This window comes from Aquarana catesbeiana, linkage group LG07 (genome assembly GCF_042186555.1).
Source record: "Aquarana catesbeiana isolate 2022-GZ linkage group LG07, ASM4218655v1, whole genome shotgun sequence".
NCBI classification, from domain to species: domain Eukaryota; kingdom Metazoa; phylum Chordata; class Amphibia; order Anura; family Ranidae; genus Aquarana; species Aquarana catesbeiana.
This window is the reverse complement of record NC_133330.1, coordinates 150,126,632-150,151,579: the sequence shown is the minus strand read 5'-3', so window position 1 is coordinate 150,151,579 and position 24,948 is coordinate 150,126,632. Positions and strand designations below refer to the sequence as shown.

Genomic DNA, 24,948 nt, shown 5'->3' with positions numbered 1-24,948 from the left:
TTAGCTTTGTTGCCCTTCTTTGTACTCGCTCCATTTCCAGTACATCCTTCCTGAGGACTGGTGCCCAGAACTGGACAGCATACTCTAGGTGCGGCTGGACCAGAGTCTTGTAGAGTGGAAGAATTATTGCTTTATCCAAAGCAGCTTGGCATTGCATGCCATTGCTGAGCCTATCATCTACTAGGACCCCCAGGTCTTTTTCCATCCTAGATTCCCCCAGAGGTTCTCCCCCCAGTGTATAGATTGTCTTCATATTTTTGCCACCCAAATGCATTATTTTAAATTTTTCTACATTAAAACTCATTTGCCATGTAGTTGCCCACCCCATTAATTTGTTCAGATCTTCTTGCTTAGCTTAGAATCGTTCGCAAATACAGAGATTGAACTGTTTACCTCATCCTCCAGGTCGTTTATGAACAAATTAAATAGGATTGGTGCCAGCACAGAACCCTGTGGGACCCACTACCCACCCCTGGCCATTCCGAGTATTCCCCATTTATCACCACCCTCTGAACTCGCCCTTGTAGCCAGTTTTCAATCCATGTACTCACCTATGGTCCATGCCAACAGACCTTATTTTGTACAGTAAACGTTTATGGGAAACTGTGTCAAATGCTTTTGCAAAATGCAGATACGCCACGTCTACGGGCCTTCCTTTGTCTAGATAGCAACTCACTTCCTCCTAGAAGGCCAATAGATTGATTTGGCAAGAACGATTCTTCATGAATTCATGCTGATTACTGCTAATGATACCGTTTTCATTACTAAAATCTTGTATATAGTCCCTTATCATCCCCTCCAAGAGCTTACATTTATTGATGTTAGGCTAACTGGTCTATAACGCCCAGGGATGTATTTTGGGCCCTTTTTAATTATTAGTTCTACATTGGCTTTTCTCCAATAGCTGGTACCATTCCAGTCAGTAGACTGTCAGTAAAAATTAGGAACAATGGTCTGGCAATTACTTGACTGAGTTCCCTAAGTACCCGCAGGTGCAAGCTATCCGGTCCTGATGATTTATTAATGTTAATTTTCCCAAGTCTAATTCTATCCTCTTTTAGCCATGAGGGTTCTTCCTGTGACGTGTCATGAGGATAAGCACTGCAGTTTTGGTTACTAAAGCCCCCCCGATTCCCTCGTGAAGACTGAGAAGAATAAATTCAATACCTTCACCATCTCCCCATCCCTGTAACCAGATGTCCTTCCTTTATGGGGCCAATATGGTCTGCCCTCCCTTTTTTACTGTTTACATACTTAAAGAATTTCTTGGGATTTTGCTCTCCTCCGCAATTTGTCTTTCGTGTTCTATCTTAGCCGCCCTAATTGCACCCTTACATTTCTTGTTGCATTCTTTATAAAGTCTGAATGCTGATGATGATCCCTCAACCCTGTATTTTTTGAAGGCCTTCTCCTTTGCTTTTATGTGCATTTTTACATTGGGGTTAAGCCATCCAGGACTTTTGTTCACTCTTTTAAATTTATTACCCAATGGGATGCACTGGCTAATGCCCTTATTTAACCACTTCAGCCCCGGAAGGATTTACCCCCTTCCTGACCAGAGCATTTTTTACAATTTGGCACTGCGTCGCTTTAACTGCTAATTGCTCGGTCATGCAATACTGTACCCAAACGAAATTTGTATCCTTTTGTTCCCACAAATAGAGCTTTCTTTTGATGGTATTTGATCACCTCTGCGGTTTTTATTTTTTGCGCTATAAACGGAAAAAGTCCGAATATTTTGAAAAAAACCCCCAATATTTTCTACTTTTTGTTATAAAAAAATCTAATAAACTCAATTTTAGTCATACATTTAGTCCAAAATGTATTCAGCCATATGTCTTTGGTAAAAAAAATGTCAATAAGCGTATATTTATTGGTTTGTACAAAAGTTATAGCGTCTACAAACTAGGGTACATTTTCTGGAATTTACACAGCTTTTAGTTTATGACTGCCTATCTCATTTCTTGAGGAGCTAAAATGGCAGGGCAGTACATACCCCCCCCCCCCCATGACCCCATTTTGGAAAGTAGACACCCCAAGGAAATTGCTGAGAGGCATGCTGAGCCCATTGAATATTAATTTTTTTTTGTCCCAAGTGATTGAATAATGACAGAAAAAATAAAAAAAAAAATTACAAAAAGTTGTCACTAAATGATATATTGCTCACACAGGCCATGGGCATATGTGGAATTGCACCCCAAAATACATTTAGCTGCTTCTCCTGAGTACGGGGATACCACATGTGTGGGACTTTTTGGGAGCCTAGCTGCATACGGGGCCCGAAAACTAATCACCGCCTTCAGGTTTCCAAGGGCGTAAATTTTTTATTTCACTCCTCACTACCTATCACAGTTTCGAAGGCCATAAAATGCCAAGATGGCACTAAACCCCCCCCCCCAAATGACCCCATTTTGGAAAGTAGACATCCCAAGCTATTTGCTGAGAGGCATGGTGAGTATTTTGCAGCTCTCCTTTGTTTTTGAAAATGAAGAAAGAAAAGAAAAAATGGAAAATTTATTATCAAATACTTACCATAATTTTCCTTTCCTGATGGACTCCATGGCAGACTATGTGTGGGTTGACCCCGCCTCCTCTCCAATGCTATAGGACCCCATACCCATAATAGAAAGCTCACCTTTCAGGACTGCGTTCCGTAACTAGCCAACTCTTAGACCCATTTTCTCTCTTTTTTTGGGTGGGAACTCCGTCTGCCATGGAGTCCATCAGGAAAGGAAAATTACGGTAAGTATTTGATAATAAATTTTCCATTTTCCTGACAGACTCCACGGCAGACTACGTGTAGGAAATAACTAGCCAAGTCACACGGGAGGGTATGCTGAACCAAAAAGAGTTTTATTTTGCCCCGTCAACTGACAGGATTCTTAAACCCAAGTTCTCAGAGGAAAGAGAAGCAGTTTCAATGCAAAGAATGTGACATAAAGGTATTAATTGAGGCCCACTAAGCCGCTTTGTAGATGACATCAGGAGCCACGTGTCGAACTGCTGCCCATGAGGCTGCTATGCCCCTGGTAGAATGTGCTGTCACCGACTCTGGAGGGGCCAAGCCCTTAGCTCTGTAGGCCTGCTGAATGGATTGGACGATCCAGTCCGCAACTGTTCTGGATGAAGCTTGCTTCCCTCTGTTAATGCCAGAGTGCAAGACGAACAGGTGATCAGAACGTCTGAAAGAAGAGGTAACTTGTAGGTATTCCTTCAGTATTTTGCCTACATCCAGAGGATGCATCTCGGAAGACTCTGGGGACCTGAATGTACTTAGGACGATTTCTTGATTTTCATGAAACACCTAGGTGACCTCCGGGTTTGAGCCAAGCATAGGAATGAGGACCACTTGGTCCGGGAGGAAAGTCAGAAACGGCTCTTAACAGCCCAGAGAACCAATCTTGGAAACCATATTGGCTGAAGTAATAGCAACTAGGAAAGCAACTGCCATGGAGACAATAGAAGAAAACTTCAGACCTTGCCAGCCAAGATGACGCTGTTCGACGTCCATCCTGGTATATGTGGGCAACTTCCCTTCCACCATAGGGGTATTTACAAGCCCAAAACCACTCACCCACCCATGGCTGGGCCCTGGGTTGCACCGTATAGCTGACATCAGTAGCAGGAACATCCAGACATCGAACAAGAGTAACGTGATGTAGGGTCCAATGGAGGAGGACAAAAAAGGAACACAGTCCTGAAAGGTGAGCTTTCTTCTATGGGTATGGGGTCCTATAGCATTGGAGAGGAGGCGGGGTCAACCCACACGTAGTCTGCCATGGAGTCTGTCAGGAAATGTATTTTTTTTTCTTTTTTCAATTTTCAAAACTTTGTGATAAAAAGCGAGGTCTGCAAAATACCATACCTCTCAGCAAATAGCTTGGGGTGTCTACTTTCCAAAATGGGGTCATTTGGGGGGGGGGTTGTGTCATCTGGGCATTCCATGGCCTCCGAAACTGTGATAGGCAGTGAGGAGTGAAATCAAAAATTTACACCCTTAGAAACCCTGAAGGCGGTGCTTGGTTTTTGGGGTATCCCCGTACTCAGGAGAAGCAACAGAATGTATTTTGGGGTGTAATTTCTCATATTCCCATGACATGTTTGAGCAATATATCATTTAGTGACACCTTTGTGCAAGAAAAAAAAAATTGTCTTTTTCCCGCAACTTGTGTCACAATATAAAATATTCCATGGACTCGACATGCCTTTCAGCAAATAGCTTGGGTTGTCTACTTTCCAAAATGGGTTCATTTGGGGGGGTTTTGAACTGTCCTGGCATTTTATACACAACATTTAGAAGCTTATGTCACACATCACCCACTCTTCTAACCACTTGAAGACAAAGCCCTTTCTGACACTATTTGTTTACATGAAAAAATATTTGTTTTGCAAGAAAATGACTTTGAACCCCCAAACATTATATTATTAATTATTATATATTTTTTTAAAGCAAAGGCCCTACAGATTAAAATGGTGGGTGTTTCATTTTTTTTTCACACAGTATTTGCACAGCGATTTTTCAAACGCATTTTTTGGGGAAAAAACACAATTTTTATTTTAATGTACTAAAACACACTATATTGCCCAAATGTTTGATGAAATAAAAAAGATGATCTTAGGCCAAGTACATGGATACCAAACATGACATGCTTTAAAATTGCGCACAAACGTGCAGTGACGACAAACTACATACATTTTTAAAAGCCTTTAAAAGCCTTTACAGGTTACCACTTTAGATTTACAGAGGAAGTCTACTGCTAAAATTACTGCCCTTCGCGGTGATACCTCACATGCATGGTGCAATCGCTGTTTACATTTGACGCCAGACCAATGCTTGCGTTCGCCTTTGCGCGAGAGCAGGGGGGGACAGGGGTGCTTTTTTTTTTTCTTTATTATTTTTTTTGCTTTTTTTATCTTATTTCTAAACTGTTGCTTTCATTTTTTTTTTAATCATTTTTATTGTTATGTCAGGGAATGTAAATATCCCCTATGATAGCAATAGGTAGTGACAGGTACTCTTTTTTGAAAAAATGGGGTTTATTAGACCCTAGATCTCTCCTCTGCCCTAAAAGCATCTGACCACACCAAGATCAGTGTGATAAAATGCTTTCTCAATTTCCCAATGGCGCTGTTTACATCTGGCGAAATCTAAGTCCTGAAATGCTCGTAGCTTCCGGTTTTTTAGGCCATAGAGATGATTGGAGCCATTCTGGTCTCTGATCAGCTCTATGGTCAGCTGGCCAAATCACCGGCTGCATTCTCAGGTTCCCTGTTGGGACAGGAGAGCCAGAGAAAAACATGGAAGACGGTGGGAGGGGTGACATTCCCTCCCACTGCTTGTAAAAGCAGTCTAGAGGCTAATTAGCCGCTAGGATTGCTTTTACATGAAAGCCGACCGCTGGCTGAAAAGAATGATACCAAGATGATACCTAAACCTGCAGGCATCATTCTGGTATAACCACTCAAAGTCCAGCAACATACCAGTACGTTGCTGGTCCTTGTTGGGCATATATTGTAACCTTTTTTTTATGCAGCCTGTGGGCTGAACAAAAAAAATAAATAAATTGGTTGTTATGCCCACCTTTAGAATACCTCCCTTCATCCACCCACCCACTTCTAATGATGGGCATACATGCACCATTTATACTGTATATGCCGAAGCATGGAGGTATCCGCCCCAAAAGTTAGGAGTAAATCGCTCCTCCGCCCCTGCTGCCCCCATGCTTCGGCATATATCACCTCCGACATCGCTGGAGTCACGGCTTTATGTATCGTGGGAGCAAACGCTGTTGCTGTCAAGATAAATAAATCCGCGCTGCAGCTGAATGGCGTACCTGAAGACAAAAAAATGGTTACCGATAAAACACAGTAAACAGTAAAGTATAAAAAATTGCATAACTGAAAAGCAAACATGATAAAACATAATAACAATAAAACATTGCAGAATAGAATACAGTAAAAAAGAGCAGAACAATAGAGAGAGAATAGAGAGAGAGAGAACAATAAAACGACAACTATTTTTGTTTTTTTTATTCTATATATTTTTTTGTGGTTTTTTTTTTTTTTACACTTTTTTTTGTAACTGTAACTTTTATAATTGTAACCGGTTCTAGGTTCGGGTCTCTCAAAATGCCATGGCATCTTGGGAGACCCTGTGAAAGTGTGCCTAGTCTGTGCAATGCTGTACCCTACGCTAACACTCAACTAGTGTATAATAGCGTTCAAAACATTCACCAATGCAAAGACCAGGATTGTCAGGACAGGCGGGACAATAATAGCGGGTGTCACGTCTATATCCGTGCTTGCTACAGACACGACATCTTTTTTTGGGGGGTTCGTTGGGTAGGGGTACTTGGGAGGACATAAAGAAAATGCCTCTCATGCAGCCGACTGCATTTGGTTGGGGATGTGAATGGGGGAAGTACGGGTGCTGCAGAAGTGGTGGGTTCCCAATTAGGATTGGCGAATGCAGCAGGAAGGGCACTATGGGCACGACGGGCCTGTGTAAGTCTTCTTCTTGGTGGCAGCGGGGCACTACTTGTGCTTGCCACCTCACCTGCTTGAACTGCACTTATGGGACTCGCCACGTCACCAAGTGTTACTGCAGTGCTGGTTTGACTACGACCGGGGTGTATTAGGCCGCTGGTGCTTGCCAGTTCACCAAAACGCTACCAAAAAACTGTTAGCGATCGCAGGGATCAGGCCTGACTCTGCGAACGCTGCAGTTATGCGTTTAGTGTTTTGTAAGTGACAGTGATCGATCGATACTGCACTTGGGTGGGCTGGGCTGGGCTGGGCGGAGGGGCAAAACGCAGGTGCTATCAGGTATCTGGGCTGATCCCGCTAACACTGCGTTTTTGGGAACCCTAAACTGCTGGGGACACTAGTATAGATCTGATCAGATATTGATCCGTTCAGATACTATACCACTAAGGGAGGTGTATGGTGCGTGCGTGGGTGTTAGCGGTACTGGCGCTAACCTGACGCTGCCTGGGGCGACGCAGACCCTATCTGACCCTAAAACCTAACTTATATCACTGCTGGGTGATCAGGGGGCTAAACCTTTATTAGGTAATAAACGGCGGGTGCCCTGACACTATAAAAAATAAACGAACTAACCAGCGTCACCCGTAACAGTTATACGGTGATAACTGGTGAAAGGGTTAACTAGGGGGCAATCAAGGGGTTAAAACCTTTATTAGGTAGTATATGGGGGTCCCTGACGCTATAAAATGCTGACGGCGAACCTATATTTATATATTTATTTATATATTTACCTCCTAACTAGCGTCACCAGTGACACTAATACAGCGATTAGAAAAACGGTCGCTTAGTGACACTGGCGATGGGGGGTAATCACGGGGTTAAAACTTTATTAGGGGGGGTTAGGGGGGTACCCTAGACCTAAAGGGGGCTACCACTAACTGCCCTACCACTTATAACTGTCACAAACTGACACCAATGCAGTAATCAGTAAAAAAAAACAAAACTGCTATTGGTGTCACTGTGACGGGGAGGTGATTAGGGGGTGATCAGGGGGTGATGGGGGGTGTAAAGTGTGCCTGGTGTGTTTTACTGTAAGTGTATGTGTTGTGCACTTACTCAGATGTCTTCTCTCCTCGGCGCCGGAACGGAAAATACCGAGCCGAGGAGAGATGACATCATTTCCTCTGCCACTGTTTACTATACAGCAGCAGAGGAAGATTCTCATTCGTTGGGAGCGATCGCAAGGGGGTGGCCACGAATGATTGGTCTTCCCTCAGCCTGGATCACTCCCCTAACGGTGCCGACCGCCTCGGGCACCGGGGGGAGGGGGGGAATGCCCGCGGGAGGCAGATCACGTACCAGGTATGTGATTTTGCCTGCCCATGCCATTCTGCCGCAGTATATCTGCGTTAGGCGGTCGGCAAGTGGTTAATATGCTCTTGAAGCAAACCAACTCTCCTCTGTGTTCTTTGTTCCTAAGATTTTATCCCAATGTATGCCTTCTAGCAAGGTTTAGGGAAGTTAGCTCTTTTGAAATTCAGTGTCTTTGTATTCCCCTTATGTTTCCTATTTGTGTGATTTATACTGAAGCCAATTGACCTGTAATCGCTGTTTCCTAAATTGCCCCATATGTCCACATCCGTGATCAGGTCTGTATTGTTGATAATCAGTAGGTCTAGTAACACTTTATTTCCTCCCTCACCTTCCAGGACAGCTACTTGAGAGATGATCGGCTCCGCCCTCTACAGGAAACACAAATCAGATAGAATTTAAAAGGCCCCTCCCTTTCCTCTGACCCTCAGTTGTTTTGTGTTTCCAGTCCCTCCAGGAGCACCGCCACGTTTTTTGTTTTCCTATGGTCTGGTAACTGTGGTTAGTGGACCCCCCTTCTCTGGTTTCATCCAGTACTAGTTGAGGCCAAGTCCTGGATGATGGTCTGTACCAGTCCAGAAGGATTCCCTATTTCTAAGGGTTACTTGCCCTTGTAAAATGCTGGCAACTCCCTTCCTTTCCCCAGCGCTGCTGTGTGGAACTGTGTCCTCCCAAATGCTCCATTCCGGTGTCCCAAGATGGCGTCAGGAGGACTTCCGGTGATGCAGCGAGATGGCACCGGAACCGGAAGTCACATGACGCACTTCCGGACGCCGAGTTTCATAAGGAGCATGGTGTGGAGACACTGAGGACATGCTGCAGGGGAATGGCCTGCTAAAAATGCCATTCTAGGCGCAGTTTTTGCGGTACAGCAGCAGTCTTCTCTGCGACCGTTCTCCGCTTGCTTCATGGAGCCTGAGGACAGGTCTGAGGATGGAATGTCGGCTCGTATTGAACCAGCGGCAGCATCCGGGTCCCATACTGCCCCCAAGGTAAGCCCTGGTCTGTGGATAGCTACAGCAAGGGACTTCTTTTGTATGGATCCTTTTTTCATGGCCCTTGTTTCTGCTCTCTTCTAGGCCAAACCGCTGAAGAAGAAATGTGGGAACTGTAGAGCCAGGCTCTCTGATAGTTATAAAAAGCTATTTTGTGAGGACTGTATCCCACACAGAGCTAGTTCAGAGTCTTCCTCCTTTAGGGAGTCAATGATTTCTATGAAGGAGGTAGTGGATTCTTTTTGGTCACTGAATGACAGGGTTACTAGTATAGGCCCTTCCTCCTCTAGACCCATAGCTCAAGATCCTTCAAACTCTGCCAAGTCCCTTCCCTTATTAGTATCTGAGACTATTAGTTCCTGCAATACCTCTGATCTGGAGGAAGGTGAGAATTCAGTCTCTTCATCTGATGAAAAGTCTGCATCAGAGGAGGATACAGGTAGCTCATCCAAGTATCTTTTTCCAGTTGAGGATATTGATGAACTATTAAAAGCAATTTATACCTCAGAGCAGATTGAGATACCACAGCATGCTCAATCTGTGCAGGATAAAATGTATAGGGGTCTTCAGGGACGGAAATCTAGAACCTTTCCGGTACATCAGTCTCTTAGAGACATGATTCTATCTGAATGGAAAGAACCTGAAAAAAGGTTGTTCCAATCCAGAGGACACAAAAGAAGATTTCCTTTTCAGCCTGACTTTGAGGAGGTTTTCTTTAAGTGTCCTAGATTAGATGCCCCTATGTCGCAGGTGTCCAAAAGATCAGATCTTTCTTTTGAGGATTCTGGGGTCCTTAAGGATCAAATGGATAGGAAGGCCGACTCATTGCTGCATAGGGCCTGGGATGCTTCAGCTTTTTCTTTAGGACCAGCGGTAGCATCTACCTGTGTGGCCAGAAATTTAGACGTATGGGTTCAGCGTCTAGATGATCTTCTGGCATCTGACACCCCCAAGGAAGAGATTAGGGAATCCCTCCCACTCATTGCCAAGTCAGTCGCCTTCCTAGCTGATGCAGCAGCAGATTCAGTGAAATCCGCAGCTAGGGCTTCTGCTCTCATTAATTCAGCTAGGTGAGCTATCTGGCTTAAATCTTGGGAAGGTGACCTTACCTCCAAGAATAAGCTCTGTGGCATTCCTTTCGAAGGCAAACTGTTGTTTGGTTCCTCCTTAGAAGAAGTCTTATCTCGTTCCTCTGAGAAAGGTAAACGATTTCCTTCTTCCCAAAGGAATAAGCCCCAGAATAAGAGGCCTTTTCGTGGCTTCCAAAACAAGGCTAATTTTAAAGCCAACAGGCAACAGGCTAAAAAGAAATGGTCCATTAACAAAGACAAACTCAAAGGGGGAACTCCCTTTGCTCCTTCAGCCCCTTCCAAGAATACCCAGTGACGCCAGATTAGGGGTAGGGGGAAGATTGTGCCATTTCATCAAGGAATGGGCAGAAATTTCCACCAATTCCTTCATCCTTGAAACTCTGGTAAAGGGTTACAGATTGGAGTTCAAAAATCTCCCCCCCAGAGGTTTTTTCTTACCCACCTGCCGAGAGACCAAGAGAGACAGCAAGCCATGTTGAATTTGATCTCTGTGTGGGAAACAGAGGGAGTTATTTCTCCTGTCCCAGAAGATCAGACGTTCCGGGGATTTTATTCTCACGTCTTTCTGGTCAAGAAAGCTTCCGGCGGCTTTCGTATGGTCATAAATTTAAGCATCCTGAACCAATACATAGTTTACAGACGTTTCCGCATGGAGAACATTTATTCAGTAAGAAATCTGTTGTTACCAGAGGTCTTCATGGTGACCCTGGACCTTCAGGACGCTTATCTTCATGTACCAATCTGCCAGAGCCACCGAAGGTTCCTCAGGTTTGCAGTGCTCGTGGGAAACGAGTAGTCTCATTGGCAGTTCAATGCCCTTCCTTTTGGTCTCTCGGCAGCACCGAGGATTTTCACAAAAATCATGGCCGAAGTCATGGCCTTTTTTCGGATTCAAGGTGTATCAATCATCCCATATCTAGACGATTTTTTGATTTTTTTCTCAGGGCAAGGAGTCCCTTATTCAAGACCTACAGTTGGTTTTGCGGACCTTTCAAAAATTAGGGTGGAAGGTCAACCAACAGAAATCTTGCCTAGTACCCTCACAGAGCATACTTTTCCTGGGTTATCTAACAGACTCTGTTGCCCTAAAGATTTTTCTTCCCGAAGAGAAAATTGTGAAAATTCTTCTCTCTGTGCAGACCTTCAAACTGCTACCTCAGACCTCCCTTCGGCGAATCATGCAATTGCTGGGACTGATGACTGCAGCCATTCCAGGGGTGCCTTGGGCTCAATTGCACTCCAGACCCCTTCAGGCTTTTCTTTTGCTCCATTGGGATCGCAGGAAAAATTCTCTGGATCAGCTGGTAAAACTACCAGAAGGGAATTTTCTAGATCTCGCCTGGTGGGAGCAGCGAGAACATCTGCAGAGAGGGAAGGATTGGGCACAACATTGCCTGGTCAAGATTACCACAGACGCCAGTCTGTGGGGCTGGGGTGCCCACTCACAGGATTGGCAGGCTCAAGGAGCCTGGTTGCCAGAAGAAGCAGGTCGCTCCTCGAATTTCAGAGAACTTCTGGCTGTGAGGAAAGCACTTATGTCTCTGGGAGAGAGGGTCTATTCAAAGGACCTTTTAATATTTTCAGACAATGCCACAACAGTGGCGTACTTGAACAAGCAAGGGGGCACTCGCTCGGAATCACTTCTGTCATTAACGCAGCAGATTCTGTCCTGGGCAGAGATCTATGTCTCCTCAGTAAGGGCAGTTCACATCAAGGGGTCAGAAAATGTGCTGGCAGACTTTCTGAGCAGGGTGAGCATCAGTTCCAGCGGTTGGGAACTACATCAAGGCACGTTCCAGGAGGTGGTGCTAACATGGGGTCTCCCCAAAGTGGATCTTTTTGCCTCCAGTCTCAACAAGAAACTACTGGCGTTCTTCTCTCTGGAGAGAGAAACGGAGTCCTTGGGGACGGATGCACTGTCCTTCCCTTGGGACTTCAGCCTGGCCTATGCCTTCCCTCCTTTTCCCCTTTTGCCCCTAGTGGTTCGGAAGATTATTCAGGACAGAGCAGAAGTCGTTCTGATTGCCCCTGGTGGCCCAGGAGGAGTTGGTTCTCCTCTCTGAAGGCCCTATCTGTGTATCCTCCCTGGCCCCTTCCAGTTTGGCAGGATCTACTCCGTCAGGGACCAGTATTGCATCCAAACCCTCAGACCTTCCATTTGACGGCCTGGAGGCTGAGCGGCGCATCCTACAGTTAAGTGGATGTTCAGAGAGGGTTATTCATACTGTCCTGGACAGCGGTAAATTGGTCACAAGAAGAATCTATGGGAAAGTTTGGAAAACTTTTATTTCCTGGCAAAGGAAAGTTGGTTTAGATTCTTATTCCACTCCCTGCATTTTAGATTTTCTGCAGGAGGAAGTGGAAAAGGGGCTCTCTGTCAACACCCTTAGGGTTCAGGTTGCTGCCCTATCTTTATTTTCAGAGAGAAGACTAGCGGTAGATCCCTTAGTCAGGAGGTTCCTTTAGCCAGAGCTAGGCATACTCCCAGGATCCTCAAACATGTTCCTCCCTGGGATCTGTCGTTGGTATTAAATGGACTAACAAGGGCTCCTTTTGATCCTTTGCATGAGACTTCCCTGAAAATGATTTCTTTGAAGTTGTCCTTCCTTTTGGCTATTACGTCAGGACGAAGGATTTCTGATCTAGAATCTCTTTCCTGTAAAGATCCCTTCCTGAGGATTTTAGAGGACAGGGTGGTGATTAAACCAGATCCACTCTATTTAACCCAAAGTTTCTTCCAACTTTCATAGGTCCCAGGAGGTAGTCCTCCCTAGTTTCTGCACCTCTCCCAAAAATGCGGAAGAGGAAAGGTTTGGTCTTTTAGACGTAAAGAGATGTCTTCTACCAGACCAGTGGGTTTAGGAGTTCCTCCCAACTGTTAGTTTTGTTTAGTGGTCCCAAGAAGGGGTCCAAAGCATCTAAAAGTTCTATTGCTAGGTGGATTAGGGGAGCTATCTGTGAGGCATATAAAGCGTCAGGTCGCACCCCTCCTTCTAGAATTAGGGCCCATTCAACAAGATCCATGGCCACATCATGGGCAGAAAGAGTAGGAGCTTCATGGGAAGATATCTCTAAAGCTGCCATCTGGTCCTCCTCTCATGCATTTGTCAAGCATTATAGAGTTCAGATGCTTTCCAGCCAGGACCTTTCCTTTGGTAGGAAAGTGCTTCAGGCTATCGTCCCTCCCTAAGGTATAATATCTTGCTTATCCTCTCAAGTAGCTGTCCTGGAAGGTGAGGGGGGAAAACCCCCGTTAGACTTACCGGTAACGGTATTTCCAGGAACCTTCCAGGACAGCGTCTATATTCCCACCCTATTCTATTTTTTCACTGGTCAACTATGTTTTCCTGGTGGTGGTGTGTTTTATGTTTTCTATTTTTTTCCTCTGCCGAGTGCACCTTCGGTGGAGGTTACTTGATCTTCTAAACAACTGAGGGTCAGAGGAAAGGGAGGGGCCTTTTAAATTCTATCTGATTTGTGTTTCCTGTAGAGGGCGGAGCCGATCATCTCTCAAGTAGCTGTCCTGGAAGGTTCCTGTAAATACCGTTACCGGTAAGTCTAACGGGGGTTTTCTAGTTGGTGTGTCTACCATCTGACCCATGAAATTGTCCTGCAAGACATTTAGGAACTGGGGAGCCTTAGATGAATGCATGGTTCCCTCTGCCCAATCTATGCCTGGATAATTAAAATCCCCCATTATGATGACACTTCCCATCCTTGCTGCTAATCCAAATTGTGATAGGAGGTCCACCTCCACCTCCTCCCTCCTGTTATTGTTTATCAGCACAGCCCCCCCTTAGATCACCACACTGGACCACCAGGGATCACCACTAGGACCACCAGGGAAGGGGCAACATGTGGATGGCCAGGTATTTACCCCTTGGCCATCCACATGTGCCCAATCTGTGCCAATCAGTGCCCACAAATGGGCACTGATTGGCACCATTATGTTTCAGTTCTGCCCAGCAATGCCACCAATCAGTTTTATCAGTGCCACCAATCAGTGTCATCAGTGCCACCTGTCAGTGCCCATCTGTGCCCATCAGTGCCCACCTATCAGTGCCACCCATAAGTACCAATCAGTGCCGCCTATGAGTGCCCATCAGTGCCACCTATCAGTGCCCATCAGTGCCGCCTATCAGTGCCCATCAACAGTGCCCATCAGTCATCAGTGCCACCTCATCGGTGCCCATTAATGCAGCCGTATCAGTGCCCATCATTGAAGAAGAAAACGTACTTATTTACAAAAAAATTTAACAGAAACAAAGAAAAACTTGTTTTTTTTCAAAATTTTCAGTCTTTTTTTATTTGTTGCGCAAAAAATAAAAACCGCAGAGGTGATCAAATACCACCAAAAGAAAGCTTTATTTGTGGGAACAAAATGATAAAAAATGTGTTTGGGTACAGTGTAGCATGACCGCGACAGCGCTGAAAGCTGAAAATTGGCCTGGGCGGGAAGGTGTCTAAGTGCCTGGTATTGAAGTGGTTAAAGAATTACCAGTTCTCAGAATAAAACATTAGCGGTAACCAAGACCAGCTCTAAGCTGGCATATAGAGATACTGAGAGCAGGCCATGCCTGTATGGGGAAGCTGTCATGTATGTGGGAGCTTCCTGCATAGCACTGTATCCCTGGCCCTGTTCAGCGGTCTGCTGGGAGATGCTCCAGCTGAAAGCTAAATGTAAACAGGGATGCAGCGGATGTCATTACCAATGGCTTGTCACTGGATGGGCGGAGTCTTATGGGGATCTTGGAGGCTACTGGGAGCCATCAGGTTGGCTTTAGCTTTGACTGACAACACACAAGTGTCCAAATTCAAAAGCCACTATTGGACTGAATAACAGCTATGGATCTGCCCACTGCCAATCAATAGCAATGCAGACATGATGGGGGAAGTAGTCTCCCAGATCCCCATCAGGCTCCGCCCACATGGTACAAAATTCCTCAGCCATGTGCTGGTGTTCTATCAGATTACCACTACCCATCAGATCATTTCCACACACTTTATGATCTGATGGGTAGCGGTATTCTGAGAGAACACCACCCCTCATGCATTGAAGACACATTTTTCTCTCACAGGGGACACTCTCGTCCCCTAGTGGTAGTAGGGTTGCCACCTTTTCTTCAAGTCAAACCCAAACACTTTAGCGGCGCACAGCAATTTTTTTTTTAATAGTATAAACTATACATATAGTTTGCTATTAAATAACATTTCTAATCATATGGAGTTAAGAACAAGAGTCCCCCTTTACATCAGAGTCCACAGAGTTCCCCTTTTACATCTGAACTCACAGAGTTCCCTTTCACTGTAAGAGGGGACTCTGATGTAAGGGAGAACTCTGGGGATTCTAACATAAGGGATCCTCTGGGAACACCGAGAACTCTGATGTACGGAGAGGACTCTGATGTAAGGGGAAACATTGTGTCCTCTGGTCAAAAGTGGAAATCTGCTGTAAGGGGTGCTCTGAGAACCCTGATTTGCCTTGGTGTACTTAGAGACAGGAGAGAGAAGGGGGAGACTTCAGTTACAGACAGGAATGGATGATGAGCTCACTTACCCCTTGGTAGTCAGCACCTCTCATCCAGATGTATCTGAGGCTGCTGGACTTCAAATTTCGGGCCCCAACTTACTCTCCTATTCTGAGGCACAGCGCCGGGGATTGGAGTGTGGGCAGACACAGAGAGATAGGGGTGGGGGGGAAGAGGTGCAGATCGCGCCCTCTCTTCTCTCCTGTCTGTGTGTGTGTTTGGGGGGGTTGTTAGTGCTGGCTTTGGGCAGTGTAAAAGAGTGTAATGCCGTGTACACACGACCTGACTTTTTGCCGGACTTTCGTCGAATCGGACTTGTCTACGCACAATCACACCAAAGTCCAACGGATTTGACCGTGATGACGTACGACCGGACTAGAATAAGGGAGTTCACAGCCAGTAGCCAATAGCTGCCCTAGCGTCGGTTTTCGTCCGTCAGACTAGCATACAGACGAACGGATTTTTGGACCAGACTCGAATCCATCGGAAAGATTTGAAACATGTTCTAAATCTACAATCCGTCACATTTTTGACAGAAAAGGTCCGCTACAGGTCCGATAAAGCCCACACACAGTCGAATTGTCCGACGGATTCGTTCTGTCGGACAAGCTTGGTCGAAAAGTCCGGCCGTGTGTACACGGCATTACAGACACTCTCAGCTTAGACAGCTGCAGCCAGCAACCCTGCTGGGAAGCTATTAGTCTAGTCTAAATAATGTGTCTGGGTTTCAGGCAGTCTGAAAACCGAAGGCATGATTCCAAACCCGAACTGTTCAGTGAATCCTGGACAGGTGGCAACCCTAAGTGGTAGTTCTAGCTCCGCAGTGGAATAGACACCATGCAGACATCTTACTACACCCAGCTACGTCTTGAATTCCTGAGTAATTTTAGCAATAAAGTGAGTGGATATAAATAAATATATTATATTGATATCTGTGATATTGATTTATATACGCTCACATACTTGCCAACAGTCCCGATTTTCCCGGGACAATCCCAATTTTGGCACCCTCGTCCTGTTTAAAACAGCCGGTGGGCTACAAGAAGATAGCCGCCCGCTGCCACCGTGAGGACTGCTCCCCTTGTGTTCAGTGGAGAGAGGAGGCCCCTCCCCTCTCCACTGAACACACAGAGAAACCCGGGAATGCACTAGATGCCGCTGAAGGGGACACGACAGACGTGGCCGGCATGAAGGAGGGAGGCAATGACATTTCCAGGGTAAGAAGTACCTGTAGGCTTCGGTGATCTATTGGATCTGGGACATGATTTTTGTTTGAAAAACTAGAAAAAATCTTTGCCTGCAAAAGTGAAAACTGAGCTGTCGGCAAAGTGCGGTAACCCCTAGTAATCTATTGAAATGTGCTTCCAATGGTTGGATGATAATCTGTAATCAGTCACAGGGGATCTCTGTATAATCCACAACCAGCCAGTGCTTACTATAGCAGATACAATCTAACCATATAAAGTGCAGGATCACAATGCATGCCTGGCTGTGTCATTAAAGAAGTGTAAGTGTGTCGGTTCCTTCCTTTGCACATCTGAACAGCTTGCTATTATCCTTATAGGAGAGCCAGCTTTGTGTTGAACCTTTTTGGGGGACTTTAGTTTGTTAAATAAGAATGGTGCCAGTATTAACCCATTACACCCAGGCAGCCCAGAGTCCTATCAGTGGGTGCTCCGATTATCCCAGACACTCCGGATGATGGATCTGTCATTGCCTTGCAGTGAGAAGGGTTGCTGCACATTGTTCTTTTTGCTCCCCATGTAATCCCCCCTTCCTCCGGGGGAGCCTCCATGCCCCCGGCTGGACCCCGATCCCTGCACTCACCTCCAGGCTCCGGCTACACCGCGCTCCGTGCCGGGCTCTGCACTGCCAGCTCCGCGCCCATCCGCCTCATCAGTGTGATCCTCATCAGTGTTCCGCTCCCCCTCACATCACACAGGGAGGGTCACACAGCGCACACTCCAGGTACCGATCCTTATATCGCCCTGATCAACACATCAGAGCACACACTACCAACACTAAGAGCCGGTTCACACGGGGGCGACTTGTCAGGCGACAAGTCGCCTCCCGTTCTGTACAATGGAACCGTTCTAATCGGGGCGACGCAAGTCGCTCCGACTTAGAAAAAAGGTTCCTGTACTACTTTGGGGGCGACTTGCATAGACTTCTATACAGAAGTCGTTTTGCAAGTCGCCGTGGCAGTCGTGTGCAGGTCGCCTCGGTGAGGCGACCTGCAAGTCGTACCGCTTCTAGTGTGAACCGGCTCTAATTGGTGCTCAGCATTGAGAGGAGAGCGCAGTCCTCCTTCCCACCCACCTACCGATCTACCCACCTACCGATCGACCCACCCACCCACCTACCGATCGACCGCCTCCCTCCCGACAACTGTCACTCACCGCACCTTGTATGAGGAGGGACCAGGAGGAGATCATCATTCCCGTCATCATCACACTGATCCCTCTCCATCCATCCATCGTCTGTCCACATGTCCCCCTCTCATCAATGCTTCCCCTTCTCTATCTATCTATCTATCTATCTATCTATCTATCTATCTATCTAATCATCCATTTATCAATCTATTTATTCATCCATCCATCTATCCATCCATTTATCCATGCATTTATTTATCAATCTATTTATTTATTTATCCATCCATCCATATTCTATCTATTGATTAGAGCAGTGGAAAGAGAAACCAAACACAGAATAGATCATCTGTCTACTCTCACTGCGTCTATCCTGCCCCCTCCTCCCTCCTCCCAGCTCCAGCTATTGCTCACTCCTATATTCCTGTATTTTAGGCTGCATCCCATCTGTCATAATGATGCACTGACTAGTGGGTGCATGCACACAAACAGCATGATTCCTATTGACTCTAATTGATCCTCAAGGGAATCTGTCAACAACAAAAGAGCAACTGAACACGCAGCAGGTCACTAACTATAGAAATGACCTGTTTCCAGTATCTGCATTAACCACTTAAGGACTGGAAGGATTTACCCACTTCCTGACCAGGCCATTTGTTGCTTCAACTGACAATTGTGCGGTCGTGTGAAACTACACCCAAACAAAATTGATGTCCAAATAGAGCTTTCTTTTGGTGATATTTGATCACCTCTGCGTCTTTTTTTTGTGCTATAAACAAAAAAAAGCAACAATTTAAAAAAAAAACAAAAAAAAAAACAATATTTTTTTCCTTTTTGGTAAAATAAATATCCAAAAAAAATGTGAAAAACTATTTTTTTCCTCATTTTAGACCGATATGTATTCTGCGACATATCTTTGGTAAAAAAATCGCAACAAGCGTATATTGATTGGTTTGCGCAAAAGTTATATCATCTACAAAATAGGGGATAGATTGATGGCATTTTCATTATTATTTTTTGCTCCGCTGCTGGGGACGGACGCTGATGTGAGGAGGACTCCGCTGATGGGGACACCACGGGCATGTAAGGAGGACTGATGGGGACACCGGATGTAAGGAGGACTGATGGGGACACCGGATGTAAGGAGGACTGATGGGGACACCGGATGTTAGGAGGACTGATGGGGAGACCGGATGTAAGGAGGACTGATGGAGACACCGGATGTAAGGAAGACTGATGAGGACTGATGAGGACACCGGATGTAAGGAGGACTGATGGGGACACCGGATGTAAGGAGGACTGATGGAGACACCGGATGTAAGGAAGACTGATGGGGACACCAGATGAAAGGAGGACTGATGGGGACACCAGATGTAAGAAGGACTGATGGGGACACCAGATGTAAGAGGGACTGATGGGGACACCAGATGTAAGGAGGGGCTCCGCTGATGGGGACACAGATGTAAGGAGGGGCTCCGCTGATGGGGGCACCTGATGTAAGGACGGACTCTGCTGGGGGCATCTGGTGGCAGGTGACACGCTCAGGGCTCCCACTGATTCTGCATTATGGTGAGTTGAATGATTTCATTTTCTATTACAATGTAATAATAGAAATAATGCACTTCAATCATCCTACATAACAACCATGGTGCCGGGATGATTGAAGTGCTAACACCAGGTGTTTGAAGAATCTTTATCTGCTGATTGTTAAACTCTGGAATAAACATATTTCTATTGTGATGTAGGATCTGGGGCTGCTGTCCCTCCATCCCTCTCCTCCCCCTTTCCATCCCTTATTCATCTCAGACTCTAACCACACCCCTTTGAGCCACGCCCACTATTTCACGTAAACCTCGCCCAATTTTTTGGGCCGCATTATTTCAGTTTTACTGGGCCACGCCTACAGATGCATGCCCCGCCCCCTAATTTTAATGCAACTCCACCTACTGCCAAAAAAGTGTCCCTAAAATTTTTTTTACAATGTTGGCAACTATGCGCTCACTTTATTACTAAAATTACTCTGCAATTCAAGATGTATCTTGGTGTACTAAGATATCCGCTGCCGCTGTTCTATCAGAATACTGCTACCTGTCAGATCATGAAATGTTTGGAACACATGGTGGAATGCATTGCGCGTGAGCAGTTTTTTTTGGTTAGAACATCACTTCCGTTGTACAATCTGATGATAATCTGACTGATAGAACACCGTCAGTGTGAGAGAGAGCCTCTATGATGTAAATTGCCTATTGTAAATAGGTCCTCACTCACATGTTGAATACACCTTCTTCTCCTGCTCTGTATTGTACACACACACTGCGTCCATTGCCCTCCATCAAGTATCAAAGTCTCTTCCCACATTATAGTTTTATTTCTGACTCTTCCATCCCCTCCCTGCAGCGACCACTGCGCACGCACTACACCTGCCTGTACGGCCACGCCCACGCCCACGAGCCCATAGAGCTCGTAACCCTGGTCATGTGACCGTGACATCATCAGAGGTCCTAGAGCGCTGTGTGTTGTGGAATCAGAATGGCGGCCGATGGAGACTTCTTACTGAGATATCGAGCGGTGTCCAACAAGCTAAAGAAGTGCGTTACTTCCCCTAGTAGAGTTATCTATGTGTTGTGATCCCGGGGAGAGCAGGCTAATGTTCCGAGCATGGTTCCCTGCTCCTCTGTATGCCATGACACCCCTGACTGTACAGCTGTCATCTATAGGGGTGTAAGGACCACAGGAGGGATCTTGTCACCAGGTAGAGTTGCCACCTCATCCCTTTAAACCCGAACACATATCAATTACACAGGTTCTGAGGCTAATTAAATGCAGATAAGGCAACAAGTGAGTTTAATTACCACCTTAATCAGCCACAGAACCTGTGTAATTAATATGTGTTCGGGTTTAAAGGGATGAAGTGGCAACCATATCACCAGGACATGTCAGAGATCTACACAGAGATCTGGCGTTCTTCTACTTCTCTGAATGAGATCTTATTCTGACCATACATTACACAATCTCATTGTCAGGGCTCACCAGACACCTTACAATCTGACCACACAACCATCTTTTGTAATAAAGAGGACCCATCTAAACTATCCAATCAGACAGGCCCTTGTTCTACATAGTTATTAGTAGATCTAAAGGAGATTGTACAGTCAGATTGTAGAGTGTGGTGAGCTTTAGATCTACCAAAACCTGTGTGGGTTTGTCTTCATATTACATAGCTTAGAAACTGTAAAGGATTTTGTACAATCTGATTATATAGTGTATGGTCAGGTGTCACAGATCATATTATAGGGATCTGAACTTGTTGTGGATTGTTTTGATATAGTAAACTTCTTTGGTTGCAACTGTAAGACTTTTTTTTTCCCCATTAATGTAACTTAATGAAAATGATCTTCACTAATTTTGTTTTTTCCTGTCTTTCGTTGTAGGAGATTTCTCCGCAAGCCGAATGTTGCTGAAGCCAGCGAGCAATTTGGTGAGCAAAGTCCCATGTTTTACATGACGAGTAAGAATGGGCACAGGCGTGTTCACAACTCCACGTGCCTGCCAGGAAGCTGACACTCTGCAGTGCTGATCACAGATAGTGAGGCATTTTCTGATCCGCGGCTGCACAGATCGGGAAATGTCTCACTACCTGTGATTAGCGCTGCAAAGTGTCAGCTTCTTGGCGGGCACGTGCAGTTGTGAACACGCCTGAGCTCCTCCTTAATGATGAGTGATCGGTAGTACAGATGATTAGGGTTGCCACCTGTCCAGGATTCAACAGGACAGTCCGAGTTTTGAATCATGTGTCCGGGTTTCAGTCTGCCTGAAACCCGGACACAATATTGGAATATGGCTCGGAACAGGGTCTGACAGAAGTGTGAGGGGGTACTATGCACACCACATCACTATTCTCTTTGGAGTGCCCAAAGGTGTCCCAGGCCTGTTAAAATCCTATAGTGTATGCAAAAAAAATAATAATTTGCTGTGCACCGCTAAAGTGTTCATGTTTGGCTTGATGAAAAAGTTGCAGCCCTACAAGATTAATACAGAGTGTAGGCTCGTTCACACCACAATGCGGTGCAGGCATTCTGAACGCACTGCAGTTGCTATCTGTAGCGGGTGTCAATGTTATTCAGTTAATGACACTACAAACACAGTGTGTGTGTTTGCCTGCACCGGATCGCATGGTCCAAAGTGATCCAGTTGCTCTGCATTTTTTTAAAAGTAGTGCATGCACTCGTTTTGTTGCAGTCCAGTGCGATTCAGCCTAAAATGAATGAGCTGAAATCACGCCATGCTGAATTGCACAGGAATGGGCAATGCATCCCTGTGTGATTCCTGGTGTGAACCGACCCCCAGGATTGTTTCGTTTATGTGTGGTTACAGTTGTTTGTTTCCATAATTACTCAACAAAGTTCTACTCTAGGAAATTTTTTAAAATGTGCCCCAGCTATAGTAAACTTTAAAGGAATTGTACACTTTCAATGTTTTGTCTTAACTAGGTATTCGTGTATTTCTTTTCCTATGTCGTTTGCCTTACCTTGTAATGATTGGCTCAGATTGTAGTGTTCTGGCTGATCGATTCTCCTATGTCCATGTATTCATTTACTTAGCTTGTCCCTATTTTCAAAAGGGTCCAGCAACTTCTGTTCCCAATCTCACAGTGTCCAATTCATGCCTTGCCATTCCTCTGCGTCTTTATCACAAATGTGGGAGTGCTAATGTCATGAAACTGTGATCTCTCTGTTAATGTCTGTGTAAAATCGAATTATTAGCTCTCGCTTGCACAAGGATAAAAGACCCAGGGATTGTGGGATATGTAGTTCCTTTACCGGATATGTCAGTTTTTAGACTAAAGACAGAGGTCATGTTTTAACATGTGCAGAGCAGGGTGAGACAGTGTATTATTGGATTTCATACCGTATAGGCACTTTGTAATGTTTTAATTAGCCGTACCTGCAAAAGAGGCCAACCTAAAGTGATCTATCTATAGGGACTTTTTTTTTACTAAAGTGCCACTTTAAAGCGGAACTAAACCCACATATTTAAAGCAGAACTTTACCCATAACAACTCGATTAAAAAAAATCATGTTCTTTAGAAAGGAATATAGATTCCACATTAATAACTATGCTACAAAAATTAGTGTGAGCCATAAATTGCCCCCGGTATTGTTCCTGTTTAATCTTGCTGGAGGCTGCCATTTTGCTGAAGCCCAGAACCCCCTGAACAGCTGTATATCATAAAGTGGAAATAAAGCTGTGGATTTAACAGTTTTAAAAAAATTACATTCCTGGAATGATAACTGTCACATTTGCTTGTGTCCTCAACCAAACTGTCAAACCATCAATGGCTGGTGTCACAACTGATCATGTGTGCAGCACCATGGCAGTTGCAGATCAAACGGAAGCAGTTTCCTTTTAGGCAGTGCCTAAAAATGTAGAGAAACTGCATGTGCAGAGCAAGGTGAGACCGTGTATTGCTGGCTTTTAACATAGCATAGTTTCACATAGCTATAGCTGCAAAAGGGGCCAACCTGAAGTAATCTAGCAGGACTTAATTTCTGACTAAAGTTCCACATGTGTTTTCTAAAACAGTGAAAGAGGAAGTAAACTTCCATCTTTAAAGAGGAGGTCCAGCCCCCCCATGAAAAATTAAGTCAGCAGCTACAAATACTGCAGTTGCTGACTTTTAATATCAGGACACTTACCTGTCCAGGGAGCCCGCGATGTGGGCACCCCAGCCGATCTTCAAATCGGATGTCAGGTGCAGCCGCCTCCATTCCTGGTAAGGGAACTCAGCAGTGAAGCCTTTTTGCTTCACAGCCGGTTCCCTACTGCGCGTGGACGAAGCGCGCTGCACATTCTAATTGGTCCGGCGGCAGAGGAAGGAGAAGGGGGTTGCACTATCAAAAACAGGTACCCCCCCTGAAAAGTGCCAAATATGGCGCTGGAGGGGGGAGGAAACGGATAAGCGGTAGTTCCACTTTGAGTGGCACTCCACTTTGAGTTTTACCTATAGATAAGCCTATATTAAGGCTTACCTATAGGTAGTGTAAATATTTATTAAACATGCACTGTTTTGGAGATATTTACTGTACATACAGCCAGTGAAAACACTATCTCAAGCTCTGAAGGAACGGCTGTCTGTGCCGTTTCTTCAATTCCCTGTGCCGTGACCGGCGGCTCCCGCGCGGGATTGCCGTCATCGCGGCTCTGGCCAGTCACAGAGCTGGAGTTTGTGAACCTGGAAGGAAGACCGGGTGAAGATGGAAGCAGTTCCAACGATGACATCGCATCGCTGGTATGCTTCATTTTGAGGTAAGTTTCACATAATGTGCTAGTATGCCTTGCAGGTAAGAAACCGCTTTAAATTCCACGCACACCATGAATGATCACTGTTGTGGTTACTAGGATTACTGCTTATATATTGGTCCTCAACTGAACTGTCAAGCTGCCCTATGGCTTGCATCATAGTTGATCACGTGCAGCACCATGTCAAATAAAGATCAAGATGGCAGCTTTCTTGGCTGTAAAGAAGTGAGCATTTAGTTCAGCTCACTTGATTACAATGTTCAAATATATCAAAGGTGGTTTCATTAACTGTGATAAACTGTTTACTGTAACTATGTGTGACCACAAACTGAAAGTTCTGACACAGGAATGTGAAGATTTACTCTACTATAGGCTGTGTATTGGGCAATAAATGACACAGTCAAACTGCATTTAATGTACATCTTACTCAGGTGAAAAAACAAGGAGGAAAGTTTTTGATGCCTTTAAAACAGATCAGGATGCAGTACACCCCTCCCACCCCTCTCTGGCATTGTTCATTGTTGTAACTCCATTTTACCACTAGAAGGTCACCACAGTGCTCTATGCTCAGATTGTAAGGGCCCATTCACAGAGCCTTGCCAATGAAGACAGAGCCAATGCAGTCCCAACTCATACCCAAAGCAAAAAGCCTTGTTCCCTATCATGGCATTTCACACCACTGCACAGCGATGGTGTGCACCGAAAAAAAATCTCACTTTTGTAACATTTCAATAAAGTTCTAAGAAAAAAAGGTTAAAGTGTGATGTGCTATTTACATTGGCACTGCTGTCTTCACATCACACACCAA

The 24,948-nt window shown here is 45.3% G+C and overlaps 1 protein-coding gene across 2 annotated transcripts in view; it reads left to right on the top strand.

Moving 5' to 3' along the window:
* Positions 1–20,277: 20,277 nt before the first annotated feature.
* LOC141103291 (40-kDa huntingtin-associated protein-like) overlaps positions 20,278–24,948 on the top strand; it is a 92,674-nt gene continuing 88,003 nt past the window's right edge. For both annotated transcript variants that reach the window (XM_073592717.1, XM_073592716.1), the window contains exons 1-2: positions 20,278–20,428; positions 21,272–21,318. In XM_073592717.1, the coding sequence (XP_073448818.1) occupies positions 20,370–20,428; positions 21,272–21,318 (106 nt within the window). In that variant the 5' untranslated portion in view covers positions 20,278–20,369. The remainder of the gene's footprint in view (positions 20,429–21,271; positions 21,319–24,948) is intronic.